The sequence below is a fragment of the Geospiza fortis genome, unplaced genomic scaffold, assembly GCF_000277835.1.
Source record: "Geospiza fortis unplaced genomic scaffold, GeoFor_1.0 scaffold138, whole genome shotgun sequence".
Lineage (NCBI taxonomy): Eukaryota > Metazoa > Chordata > Aves > Passeriformes > Thraupidae > Geospiza > Geospiza fortis.
Window position 1 is genome coordinate 7,268,731 of NW_005054307.1, and position 14,874 is coordinate 7,283,604.

At 35.4% G+C, this 14,874-nt stretch overlaps 1 protein-coding gene across 4 annotated transcripts in view; it reads right to left on the reverse strand.

The window, feature by feature from the left end:
- AKAP9 (A-kinase anchoring protein 9) overlaps window positions 1–14,874 on the reverse strand; it is a 106,760-nt gene that overhangs the window by 26,681 nt on the left and 65,205 nt on the right. For 3 of the 4 annotated variants that reach the window (XM_031066767.1, XM_031066766.1, XM_031066764.1), the window contains 6 exons: window positions 12,210–12,421; window positions 7,863–8,025; window positions 4,881–5,093; window positions 3,634–3,672; window positions 2,206–2,438; window positions 1,455–1,574 (listed from right to left, as the gene is read on the reverse strand). In XM_031066767.1, coding sequence (XP_030922627.1) covers window positions 1,455–1,574; window positions 2,206–2,438; window positions 3,634–3,672; window positions 4,881–5,093; window positions 7,863–8,025; window positions 12,210–12,421 — 980 coding nt within the window. The remainder of the gene's footprint in view (window positions 1–1,454; window positions 1,575–2,205; window positions 2,439–3,633; window positions 3,673–4,880; window positions 5,094–7,862; window positions 8,026–12,209; window positions 12,422–14,874) is intronic. The other variant, XM_031066765.1, reaches the window with a different exon arrangement.

Below are 14,874 nucleotides of genomic sequence, written 5' to 3' on the forward strand. Positions count from 1 at the left end.
CCATTGTAGCATATCTGCCACCTTAAGAGTGTACACATATGTGTACATGTACATATAAATCAGGATGGTTTTTATATATAGATTCTGAACAAATAGGACAATTTTTATTAGGCTATCACATTTGAGCTGTTCTTGGGAGAATTTTTTAATGTGAGAATTTTAACCAGGAACTCTATGGCTATGCTACCCATGTCAAAAATAATAAACAGACATGTAACAAAATGAACTGAAAATTAACATCGTGGATTCAGGAAAATTAATTGTGCTAGAGCCACCTTCATCTATGTAAAATGTCAGCAGGAGAGGAATGTGCACACTCTTGGCAACAGAAGGAAACAGATGTAGAATTGTTCTGTATATTCTGTTTAACACGTACTGAGCTAATTCCAGATGATTCACTGGTCACAGAGGTTGATGACAACCATATCCCACAGTACTAAATTAACACTGTCATATTTCATACAAACCTTTGTACTAAAATGTGTTTAGAAACTCAATGAAACAGTTCTAAACCTGCAAATTCCAAACCGGTGAGTAATTTGGCATGCTCATCTCACATATAGAAATATATGTCCTATTACTGTCTGAGGTCCTAAACTATAGCCTAGAATCATAAAATGGTTTTGGTTGGAAGGGACCTTAAAGGTCACCTAGTTCCAACACACCTGCCACAGGCAGGGATACCTTCCACTATTTAATATAATACAGAATACTAAATACTGCTAATATTTAAGAATTGAATGACAGCAACTGAACTACTCCAGTAAGACCTTTGATTTGAAAATGACAATCTAATGTAAAAGAGGGCATTTTAATGCTGAAAATCAAGCAAGAAAATCATGCAGAAGTACCAGCCTTGATCAAAAAGCAGCACACAAGAAAACTCAGAAAAAATAAAATGTAATTTAATTGACAGTTCATAAAAAAATCTGCAAAAGCATTATAATAGATAGCATTTACACTGCTGACACTTCTTGATTTTGCTGAGTCTAAGAGCTTTCTGTGATTCCCTTAAGCTGCTCTTCTACAGTCACGACATTTGTTTCAATGCCAACAGGTGTTAAACCTCAGTAACTCGATTCCCTCAGTGGGGTACATGTGCTATAAAAACAGGATGTCAAAAAAACCTGTAAGAACATGTAAAATTGCTAAAATAGGCTTGAATGTTTCCACAAACTCTTGAGAACAGTGGATTTTTTAAGTTAAGTTATAGGAGAAAGACTTATTGAAAGTCAAGTTTCTGTATGTCTGCTACTAAAGTCAAACAACCTAAATAAACCCCCAAAACACCATTCCACCACTTTCCTGCAACACCTTCAATCTTAGGGCATTTATTTTCCTGGCTTGCAAATGGATGCAGAATAGGTACACCACAAAATAGCTTAATTATAGTATCTTAAAAGCTGTCAATTTGTCATTTATATTCACTGAGTACAAGTAACAAAATGTGTTACCTCTCTGGTTTGATGTTCATTGACAGGCTGACTCCTTTGTGGAATCTTAAGCTGTTGTTCCAGCTTCTGTATCTCTTGCTGGAATACATCTCTCTCATGCTCTCGGTCAATAGCTTGCTCCTGAAATTTAAGAAATTATGTGACTACACCATTTGATTTAAAAACTATCCAAGTGTCATCACTTCTAACTTGCATTCATGTGAGGCTGGTAACAGTAATATCAGAATTTATAAGGTAGCAGAACCTATTGCAGATACCACTAACATCTTAATTATTTGGGGCAATAAATTTAATATTTTTAATCAAAAAATTAGCACAGCACAGACATGTCAAGTAATATTTCACAAAAATGGAAGGTTTGTTTCTTCTGTTCCAGGTACACCACACAAATGACAGCAAGCAAATATTTTATTATTTCTTCCCTACAATTTGTCTTTAATAAATAAATAAAAAATCAAAATTAAACCCAGAAATTACCTATGGGTTAATATTATGAAAAGCCATCAGAAAAAAAGAACTATAAATTGCATTAAATACAGAGCTGTCCTAAGCAAGCACTTCCAATTAATTTTCAACTTTTAAAATGTTATTAAATTCTTGGGCTGGAACCTAAAACATGGCTGATGTTTGCTATCATCTACCTATGTTTGCTCAAAATCTGAAAAAATCAGCATTTCTCCCTGAACGAAACTTCAGTAGCAATGCTACCCACCCCCACATCTTGATGATATCTGCCTTTTACCATACTTACATCTAGAAATTTTCTTGTTTTCTCCAGCTGCTTCTCCAAGGCCTGGTTTTGCTGCCTTAAGTCCATTAGTTCTGCATTTTTCTCTCGTTCTAGCTCTATAAAACGACTGACTTGTTCTTCCAAGTCTATTTCCAAGACTTTCACTTGCTTCTGAAGGTCATCATACTCTTTTTCAGCTTGACGTTGTACTTCAATTTTTTCCTTCATTAGCTTTTCTGTTTCCTCCAGTAATTCTGAGTATAATAAAAGCATTATTACTTTTAGATGCAAATAGTAAGCAATGTTATGAAGCAAAACCACTCCCCAAGGTATCCATGCTGTAATCTGCAGAAGGATGTGAACTGGCTTGGGTTTTTACTATTTTTCCTTTTTTGAAAATATATTTTCTTCTGAGAAATAATCATGATACTGACTGAAGCAAATTTGTATTAAAATTACTATCCTTTAGGTAGTCTTCAAAGGACTGTTACTGAAGTTGTATCAGAGCACTCCCCTGTTTAAGTTTCATATCAATTAAAAGGTCTTTGTACAATTAGAAAGAAAAGAAAATGCATGGGGTCAAACCACAGCTAGAGTCAGCACAGGAGTTAACAGTGATGTACAGAAAACCCAACCCTCTTCTCATCCCCATTGCCAGTAAAATCAATCCACTCCCAGATTTCATTATTTAACGTGATACATATAAATAATTTGAGGGAAATACTGAAAGACATAGCGAGGTTGCTGGGGAGACAGAGAGGAAAATTACTGACCTGCAACTGGAGCTTGCAAAATCAGTGACTGCATGAATGCCCAATTTTGAGTCATCATGAAAAAGCCAGCAAGCACATATACAGGAAAGCCCCAAACCACTCTAAGACTCTTAAGCCACAGCCCACTGAAGTGCCTATTAAATAACCACATGAACCCCTTGAGGTAAAACCCAAACAAAGTGCACTTACTTTTGGAGAATCTTAAAAACAGGATTGATATTTAGACAGAAACAATAAAATTTACTTTCACTACAGAAGAAAGATCCTTCAGGCACCATCATCTTACATCATATTTAACCAATTCTCATTTCTAGGTAACCATTATATATCAATATAATAAGATGTTTAATTATCACAGTGAATGACTCAGCTGTATTTGGAAATACAAAGAAATAAAAGACTACAAAAATATCTCTCAAATACCATCTAAGTAACTGTAATTCATAGGTGAATAAGATGATGGTTATTGATGAATTTGCTTATTATGTTTAGAAATTATAAGAAATGTTGTTAGCAAAATGTAGAACTGAGTATGAAATACAACATCAAAGCTGCAGGCCAGTAAGAATGACAAGTAACGTCAGTAAGCCAAAAGCCCAATAATCCTGATTAACAGTGTCAGTACGTGTCAGTCTTCCACCCAGTTACAGATTGGCCATGCAACATACAAACACACCTGCTTGGGAAGCTGCATCGATTGCAGCATCTACTAGGCCTAGGAGAATAGAGAGAGAGAAAACAAAAAAAAAGAAGCAAAGTAATTCACATGCCAGCTATAGTTTTCTTGTGGTGCAACAATGTAAGAGAAAATGAAGCCAAAGATAGATGTGGCATTTAATGACAAAGTTGTTGAGATAACTTAAGGAATGTGACAAGTTATTTTGGTATGCATGATATAAGTACCTACACATATTTATAGAATTGTTTGTCCTTACAGCTCTTAAACATGAAAATAACTTTATTATATTTAGAAGCCTAAACCTTACAAAAAATAACTAAAGTGGAATCATAGACAAAGATCTTCCTTATTACAGAGTAGGAAGCAGCAGGTTGTTCTTAAAATATAGCTGTTACAGAAAATGGCAGGAAACTGCAAATACACAAGATGTGCAATCTATAAAAATGGCAACATTATAAACTGGAATAAACTTCTAGAAATTAGATAAAATTATTACTTCATCCTGCTATTTACAATGTAAGCACTTCAATCCTTGAAAGATCAGTACTTCTTAAAACACCAGAGTTCTCATTTTCTTCCCCTCTCAAACATGAAATATTAATTTCAGTTATTAGTTTAAGGAAGAATTAAAAGACACTTTTACTTCATCAGGGTAAATGCTTTTTTTAAGTAAGCAGTTAGTTACGATTAAACTGACATGGTATATATCTGAAATTTTCACCATCAGGGCTGAAAGTTTTCATTACTGGTAGATAAAAGGCTTTCCTTATCATGGAACTGTTGTGCTATTCTTTCCTGAAAGAGGAATTTATTAGAAAAAATTATCTTCCATGACTAAAATAAATACAGCTATCACATGTAGTGCAATCACGTTCTCGTACGTATGCTTCCTAGTCTGTCTTTAAGTCTGTTTGGAAAGTATTGAGAGTATTTTTATCCACTGTTGCTATTCCATCTCCAGTGGTAATCTAAATGAAAGCAGATATTTGGAGACAAAGCTTTTTCTGGCTTAACAAACAACTGTAATTTCTCAACACTTCTAAAAATTCAGTCATTTTGTGTTTAAAAATCAAGACAAGTTATCATGCTAACATTAGGCAACAGGTGTGAAAATATCACAACTGGCCCTATCACATTTTTATTAAGAATCACAAAGGCAATCGAGAGAAGCCTTTGCCAAGACCACTTATTGGTTTTTTGGAAGTACAAGCAAATGTCATAGAAAGATTGTGATGAATACATACGCTGCTCTACTGGCCCCGCCTCTGCTCTCATGGCGTCCTTCTGTCTGGAGAGTAATTCCTTTTCTTCCTGCACCTGCTGCTGTTCAGCCTCTAACTCCTGCAATTTGTTACCTGTACACAGCAGCTCTTGCTCTAGATGGTCAATTACATCTATTTTTTCCTGGAGTTGTTTTTCCAGAAATGCTTTCTCATCTGCATAACCATCAATGAGGCCTGTAAAACATCAGTTCAGAGGCAGATGTAATAGACAATCAAAACCAATTTTTTCTTGTTGAAGTCACTATTGTATTCTGACATGCATGCACATGTATCTTAGATGCTCAACACCTGACAATTTCTGCTCCTGCCCTTGCTATCCTTTCATCATGAACAAATTACAGGAAAGATACCAGAACACCAAATATAGCTCTTAATTTCTACTCAGCGCAAAACCTCTGGAGCAAACAGGAACTCCAAAGGCAAGAAAATATGTATGTAATAAATACAGGAGAAACAAGAAATTGAAATAAATTCAGTATAAATCACTATAAATCCAGTCTTGAGTCAGTATTAAAATGGATTTTACCCCGTCTTGAGAATGTATTAAAACTAAAGGTGTTTACATTTGTTAACCATGCAGATCCATCTTTTCTTTCCATATTTGAATTCATAGAGAACACATAGGACTGGACATAAAGGACTGGATATTGAAACAGAAAATACTGAACGAGTAACATCATTTATAACATTTCAAAACTTTGAGACAATGCAAACTCTAGTGGTTATTCCCACAATATCAGATGCTGTTCACAATGAATACTCAATAGATTTGAAGTTGAAAGCGCATTCCCAGGTTAAATAGAACACACACTCCCACAAAAAGTTATGAAGTCTGCTAAAAGCACAAGTTGTGGTATTTACTTCTGCCAGTTTTTTTTTTTTTTTGAGATGTAATGAAAATTGTCAGAGCTCAGTGAACAAATCTGCATTAGCTTTTCCATCACATCAGGTAAGTCATATCTGACACCACTAAAACACAAGAGGTTAGAAAATGTCTCAGCTGCAGCATTTTTTGTGGTAAGAAAGAAATGATCACAAATGACACATTTAATCTCAAGAGAAGACAGAGTACCATCAGATGTATAATGAACTAAGACATTGCTCTGCATACCTACCTAAGGAATTCAATAAAACAATGTAGTTTGTCAGAGTATGCTCACAACTCAGTTCAATAGGCACAAATCAAATAAAGTGTTCTATGACATCTTTGTTTTGTCATATCAACATCAACAAAAAAAGGTGCCAGTCATTTAAAAGTGCATTAATTTCAAATGCACCTAACTTACAACTGTGCAGTATATTTATCAAAGGCTAACACTAACATCTAATTCTCTCTTATATTCTAGAACTGTTCATGAACCAAATCAACAAAGCCATTCTGTCCTAAAATTTTAGGCATTTTAACTTTATTTTACTGAAGATTTGTGAATAAAGTTCCTATCACGACAAAATATTATCCTCCAAAGAAAGCAGCAGCATATAGCTGCCTACATTCTGAAATTCTTCAATATTAAACATTCTGTAACTCCATCTGTGTCCGAATATAAATTCTTAGGTCATTTATATCTTGTGGAAGAGTTCTTAATATTTTGCATGTTAAGACATGTTCTAAACAATTTCTTCTTACTCTTATTTAATTTTGAAAAAAAAAAGTAGTAATGCCTATTTCAGATTTTAATCCATTCCCTCTCAAATCAATTTTCATCCTTTCTGGTTTTGCTAAAGCTACTGAATTGCTGCAGCCAGTACTGCTGTTGCTGATAGACAATATTTATGCTGTATGAACTGACAGGCCATCAACTGTCCCTCACACCACATTTTAGACATGTGGCTTAGAAACCTGCACTGCTTTTCAGCTTATGTGTGTCCCAGTTATTAACAGCATGTGAAATCATGATGGATTATCTGTGTAAAAAGAAGAGGAAGCCTGGCAGGGTAGCATTCTCTAGGAGTAACATTTGACTATCAAACTTCACTCTATGCTCCCACTTTGAAACAGAAGTCTGCTGAGCTTCAAAACTATCAAAAATATCTTTCTGCTTACTACTGTGGAGATCCTATCTATAGAGCAGGTGTTTTTTGCCTATTTTCTAGATGCTAATCAGATATAATGACACAAATGTTGGGTGGCTACAAAACATTGAGCTATCAAAACAAGAGAACAAATTAAGTGTCCATCAGATTTGAACATATTTTCCTGATATCACAATAGATTGTTAGATTTCCCCCGGTGGGAGAGTGGGAGACCCTGTAATTTTTAATTGCTTCCTTAATGCAGTTGCAACTACACTTTTTAAAAGATCACTTCAAACAGTGCAAACTGAATCACCAGGATATTATCACATTCAGAATAAAGATTCTGTGTCAAGGTCAAAAGGCAGCAGACACAAACTGAAATATGGGAAACTGCCCTTCAACATATGAAAATAAGTTTGGCATTTTTTCCTTTCCCCTCACTGATGTTAGCTGGACACTGGAACAGCCACTCAGAGAGGCTGTGGATGCTCAAAACCTGACTGAACAGGGTCCTAGGCAAGCTGCTCTACCTCATCTTGCTTTGAGCAAGGGGTGGGAAGAGTTGATCTCCAGAGGTGCCTTCCAGCCACAACTATTTATGATTTTAAGCTGTTAACATTTAAGCTTGTCTGCACAAACATGTTATGAAGAAGTAAATTAATTTTGAGGATCCAAACACATACACAATATATTATTTTTAATATTGTCACATACATTTTCAGACAATAAGTGAGTCAAAATTGGAAAATAGAACCACAGTGTGGTTGATGTTGGTAGGGACCTCCAGAGGTCATCATGACCATAACTATCCAGAAGGCTGGTAACATTCCAAAATTTACAAAGAAATTGATCAAATTTGCAATTTCTTTTCCCAATTAATAAGTAAGTAGGTGCAAAGTCCAACAACTCACCAAAAAAGCTACTCACCCTCAGCTTTACTAAGCTCCAAAGCCAACTGCTCTCTAGCTTTGGTTTCCTCATTGAGACGTTCTTGTAGCTCTTCCTGATACCTGATAAATTCTGTGGCCTCTTGTTGCTTCTTGAAGGACTCTCGCATGAGTTCTGTCTGAGTAATTTTAGCATGTTCAAGCTATCACAGGGAAAAAAATACAGAAATTAGATAAACACCTACTCTATCACTCCTATTTAATGCACAGTTGCTTTACAGTGTGATGGGAAGCCTCACATAACTTCACTAAACATTTGATAAAATCTTTATTGCACAGTCATTTGCAGAGTACAAGATGAAGACTGACTTATAATAGTCAAAGCAAACAGACTTTGTCAGAACAGTGAACTCCATGAGCCACCTGGCTAAATCCGTGTCTTTGTTCCAGTAATTCCTGATCTATGAGTTTACACTAGATTCACCTTTGTTTACATGAGTTTTAAATATGAGGAAGCTACCACTCACCATACACTTAGAATGGCCAAAAAACATTGTATAAAACTGGTAGAAGCCTTATTATAAATTGACTGAAATGCTGCTTCTCCTCTTTTTCTCTTTAACAGGAAGATTGATGAGAACATCAGGAAAATGTGAATTGTCAGAGTATTGCACATTTCAATCAGCAAGGGAGTAAAGCAATGCTTCTTTCAACAGTGTCAACCTAGCAGAATTATTAATGATCTTATATAATTTTTCTCCACTTGTCTGTTGGGTTAATATTTAACATGTATTGACACGGGTGCAGCACAGTTTCACTGTGCCACTATCCTAAAGTACTGGAAAACCATGCCATGTGAAATTGCATATTTACAGTTTAGACATATCCAAAATGATAATTTCAAAATGAATTAAAATTAGAATTACAAAAGGAAAATAATGCATAAAGATTAAACATTGTAAGAAGTTTTGATTACACAAAACATATTTTCTGCTCCTTTAGGTGTTTGTTTTTGTTTTTTGTTTTTTTTTACTTTTTAATATTCTAGTTATTGGCAGGTATTTGAAAGATAGTAACATCTACAGTTTCTAGAAATTATTCTGTGTCTTGATTTCTTAAAATATAAAAGCTTTCTCACTAAGTCCCGCTAAGATCATGAATATGAGGAGTTTGCTTTAAAAAGCTCAGAAAAATGGGTTAAGGAACATTAAACAGAACAGTGCACACAAAATTATCCATTTACACTTTGAAAAGAAAATTTGAATAATCAATACATTCCCTTTTATAATACATTGCATTTAAATGCTCAATTTCTTTTCTACAGCACTCCTTTTCAGATGGGCATCATTAACATATTAATGTTAATTATTTATTCTGACAATAGAGTTAAAGAAAGATCTAAATACTGCAACTATCTGCACCAGTTTGAGATATTTTTAAAAATCACAGCACACCCTTCCTTTATCCTTGTATTTTCAAGTGCTTAATTAAAGACCACCTTGGATAAAAGGATTTTTTAAGATTTACTATACATAGACAACTGTAAAAGTGGCTTCCTGAAATGCATGAAAGTTTTCAGTCAAAACTCACAACAAAAACTATTCTCCAGGTTTTTTCAGTAATAACAACAAAAAGTATTGTTAAAAATATCACAGGGCCTCCAAAAATATGAAATTTTTCAGTTAAAACTCACAACAAAAACTATTCTCCAGGTTTTTTCAGTAATAACAACAAAAAGTATTGTTAAAAATATCACAGGGCAAAACCAAAAAGAAGTACAAACACAAACATGATTTTTTAAGATCAACAATTTCTCCACAGGATCACTGAAAGCAAGCTGCCAGCTTGTGCTAGTTACTGTTACTAGTCAGTGCACCAAAGTTAAAGGGAACAGCTTCGACTGCAGTCTCTTCCCCGCTTCGAATTACTCAGTGGGAAAAATGAAATGTAATAATAGTAACACTGAAGTGCTTTAAAATGAGATCTCAAATATCTGGAATTTAACATATTTCTGTGTCTGATAAATTTATTTTGTTAGAAATGACCAGAAAGTTGTATAATTAAGAGCCCACTTCAGTGCCCAGTGAAAACTGATTAGGAAAAGGGCCTTTCAGCAGTACAATTTTAACAACAGAGACAAGTTTATATAATTTTTCACTGCATTCTCTTCTATTTAAGCTTAATTTCTTTTAAAAACTTGTATACTTACTGAATAGGGAGGTGTAGGCAATGAGATTTTAGAGACAACTTTCAAAATGTGCCCATTTTTTTTGTGGCTGAAGTGAAAAATTGAAGTATTTACAACTACAGAATTATTCTCATCCAAGTGTTCGGTGAAAGGAAAAGGAAATGGCAAAGGCACACGAGATTCAACCTCGTATGTATCTTCTTCTTGGCCTTCAGTCCACAAACCACTAAACAGATTAGATGCCCAGTAGGTGCGGTAAGAATCCATTCCAAAAAATACTGCTCTTGCTGTATTCTCAACTGTCCTGTGGGTATTTGGCACTAGCTAGGCTGGCTTTAGGAATTTCTGGCAGGAATTTGTAACAGAACACATAGGTTTAACAGTCTGAAGACACATCCCAGCACAGTCGGTAACAAACCTACTCACAATCAGTAGGATGCCTCAGATCACTTTTCAAGCTGAGTAATTCAGGGGTGGATTAATCCCAAACAAAGAAGTAAAGGAAAACTTCATATGATCACTCCTGAAAAAGTCCTTCTTAGAAAAGTTTCACATCAAAAAGCAACAGAAATCTTCCAATAGCAACTGACAAGTAATTTCCATGGCAAGGAAGCAGAATTTTCTTCTACCTCCACAGGAACTCTGCAGCAGACAAGCAAGCTAACAAAACTGAAACTAAAAATTTTCCAACTCCACTACAGCAAATGAAAGAAAAATACAGCTATGTCATTATTTGCAGTCATCCTTGTTGCTGGAGTTAATTCAACAGGAAGAACTTTCTCAAGCTCTGCTAGTTTAAAGGCTTCCTGCTAGTATCTCCCAACTGAAAGAGTTCAGGGGAGTGGCCCAGTTTATTTACCTACACATAACACCAGCAGGTGGAATTTGAATTAATACACCCACCATATGCCTTGCCTCAAGTTTCAAACTGCACTTCAGGACTGAAAGTGTGTGTTCAGACAGGTCTCATACAGTTACTTTGAAGATTTTGCCAGGTTTTCTCTGACTCTTTAAAGTTTATTTGAAGAACTGGGTACATGTCTGTATGCAAAACACAACTGATTAGAGGAAAGGTTAAAATCTTTCCTGCCCAGTTTTAGATTATAAAATATTGCAGACTGGAAAAAAATAAAGGATTCAGTTTCTGAATATTTAAAAATAATTTTCAAGTCACCTTTATATCCATGGCATATACAAGAACTGTTTATAATCCAATAAGCAGACATTGCAAAGCAGACAAACTTGAGAAGACCCTCTACAGAACAGCCAGAGAGGTGTCAATATTTATACTGTGAGAAAATGTGTAAACAGAAGGATTTTTTATTAACTTCAGAAAAAAAAGCCAAACATATGTGATCATCAGGGATAAATCCATCTTTGTATAATAGGTATTAATGAAGAAAATGTGTCTGTATGTGTTTGAGCCATAACTCTTGCTGGTATTGGCAAAGTCTCAGCTATAAAGCTATGAAGGAAAACACTTTGACACCTTCAAATTGCAATGTACACAATCTAAAAGTAAAGCACATGATAAAAGCAGCATGATTTAAACTGACCGAGGTATATAATTCCTATTTCAGTTAACAAGGAAGTACTCCAAACTCCAAGCAACTAGCATCCCACCATAGAAAATACTCCGATAGCAAACTGCCTCTTTTCTGGGTACTACTCCTGAATCACAGACCTCACACAAATGCTGGAGTGCAGACTCCTTTTCTGATAGCAAGGTGGATATGTACTTAACTGGCCATGTTTAAATCACAGTTGGAAGAGACAGTAGGAGAGCTCCACCTTTTTAGTCAATTGACTAAAATGTTTGTCAAGAGAACCAGACACAGTTCCCCTTAATCCTCCCTCTTCACAAGCTCTATGTGCTCTGACACCTCCTGTCTCATCTCAGCTGTAGCAGAATGCAGATGATCTGTATGAGATATGAAAGATTGCCCTACATTGGTAAGAATGCCCCAAATTCAGGCTTCCTCTGCAGACCAAAGCAGATTTCTAAGCAGGAAAGTAAATTCATTAGTAAAGTCATGCTGGAGCATCCTTTTTTTGGGTGTAGGCACCTAAAGCATTGTTACAGCTGTCGAAATGAACCTGTGGGTTTTAGGCTTATGAAAACACAATCACAAGAAAAATAAAGAAAAAAGCCCAACTGAGACACAGAATTTAAAGTGGATCTCTATTATATCACCCCACCTGATTTGAAGTTTCATTGATAGCTTCCAGAAGCTTTTCAACAGCTGCCTGCAGCCGAGAACTAATATTCAGAATGAGCTCTTCATTTTCGGGATCTATTTCCATCCCACTTTCTGCAAGATGTTGGCTCAGCAGTCCTTCACCTGCTGCTCCTGACCACATGTTAATATCATCATCTCCCATACCACTACCATGATATAAGGAGCAGGACTCTGAGGAAAAAAAAAGTTAACTTTTCATACAGACTCTCAGCAATTGCAAACATGAAAAGCTGTGCAACTCAGTTACCAGTTACAATAAGAAAGACAAATCCAAAAATGATTAAAATATTCATCTTAGTCACAAAAACAGAAAGGGAAATACTGCATACTAAAATTCACACAAACAAGATAAACAATGTGTTAATTAAAAAGAAGCAGAAGTGCAAGAGCAAAGGAGATATTAACAGACAATATTTTAGACATACTTTCAGTATGCTGAGGGACTCTGACACTCAACTTTGAACTTTTGTTACAATCACTAACCCTTACTACTTAAAATAACTTGCAATAATACTTGCAAGACTGTTTTTAAAATACAAATCAGATAAAAAACCCCAAACAAAACCAACACTAGACTGTCAGTCCCTGTTTCACCAACATCCAATTGTGTTACTATGCATTAACACAAAACTGTTCAAGTCAGTGAATCAAACTCAAGTGAGTAAAAGGAAAGGCATGCATGCAACTCAGCTTCTTAGGACAAACAGACTGGAATACAGAACAACAATACTCAGCATGGTTATTAGTGAACTGAAAATTTACTAAAATGGGCAGCTGAACAAATCAAGTACAGAGCAGCAGGACTGCAACTGTTCCTGCTGCTAGGCCACCTGGCACCTGTATGCTTCTCAATATTCCTGAGGTCTGATGCCATTTAAGGACATTATCTGCTCTTTCTGAAAAGCCAGACACACAGGGTTTGCCTATGGTATTATGCTGACAGCAAGTCCTCTAGAAAACAGCAAATTTGCCATATTTGGAATTCAAGGCTGTATTTAAGCAATGCAAGTGAAAGCAAAGTCTTGAGATGTTTTAAAATCACACTTTTGGTATGAAAGAACGATACAGTAGGTATATTGTGACAGTTGAAACTATTGTTGGTAGTCTTTTAAAAATAAAGAAGTGTTATGCCCTTAGACCAACAGATCTGAAATGTCAGAAATAAATGCTATTGTGGAGAGTTTTTTAAATGACAATTTATTTAAATGAAGTATATTTCTGGAATATATTTAAAGTAAATATTTTGGTATTCTGCATTTTTTTAACAATTAGATGTTTTTGCTTAGGATTTTCTCAAAAATATCTTATTTTTCAGGAAAAGCATTATGACTAAAAGAATTAAAAATACTCAATGCCTGTTTAGCAATGAAGTTTCAATACTGGGTTATCTTTGAATTCAAGTTCCTGGTTACTCCACGAATTGTGACTGCTGAACTAGAACAGTTTGTTTAGCTACAGAAATTGAATTGAAATTACAACAGGTCAATCTCACAAATTGCCTTGAAAAATGTAGTTAGGTCTTGTTGGTTTTGCCTCCTAACCAGGCAGGCAAATAATACTGGCAGGCATATAATAATAGGACACTCTTGTTGATGTTGTTTGAACCTATCAAGCAAGTCAGATTCTAGCTTGAGGTTTGTTTTTAGCTTTTTTGTAACAAGCTGCAACATGATTAACCACCTGGCATACTTAATATACATTCCTACCTGCAGGTATTCTGCCAATAATATCTGCAGCCATATATATGACCCATACACAACAAACTAATCTGTGGTGATTTTAATTGAGGAAGGTTTCACTTGGTTTACTTTTTTCTTAAAATTGTTAAGATTTTTCAAATACAGATGCATTTAGTATTTTTTTTTCTTCTAGTTGTATTATTACTGTTTCATATCTCCTTTTAGATATGAGGGATATGTTACAAACTGTTTTCACACTCCAAAGGGAAAAAACAGAAGCACACTATATGCATGAACAGAACAAATAACCAGATGAACAGAAGATACATTCACATGGCACCTTTCATCTACACAGGATTTCAAAGCACTTTTGAGTACTGCACTTTGGAATGGCAGTCAAACTCCTGCAGTGGAATCACCCTAGCAGTGGCTGGCAGTCATTTTCTGCCAGCACACTAAATATTTGCAATGGGTTTATAGACCATAAAAGCTTTCCCACAACACCCTAATATTCCAACCCCTGCAGTAAAAGGAAGGCTGCAAAATTAACAATTTCACTTTTTATATCTGATAGCATTTTGATATCTTACCACCCAAATTTGGGCTGCGTTTGGGTGTTTCAAAATATATCAATAGTGATGCAGAAGCTTTAATATCCTCAGAGTAGAAAGGACCTTCATTTGAGATGGATATCGAGCAGCATAAATATTTCCAAATGCTGTGCCAAATTATTGGTTAAAGACTGAGTTGAAGGAAAATAAACTCCCTACTGAGCCACCAACACACTTACTGCAGCACCTGATGCTCTTTGGAGGCCACCCATCTTAAGAACTGACCAGGTAAGACCCTGCTTAGCTTCAGAGATCTCACAAAATAAAAGCTCACAGTACAGTAGCACAGCTCTAAACAAGATAAAACAATGACATATTAGTTATTGCACCATCT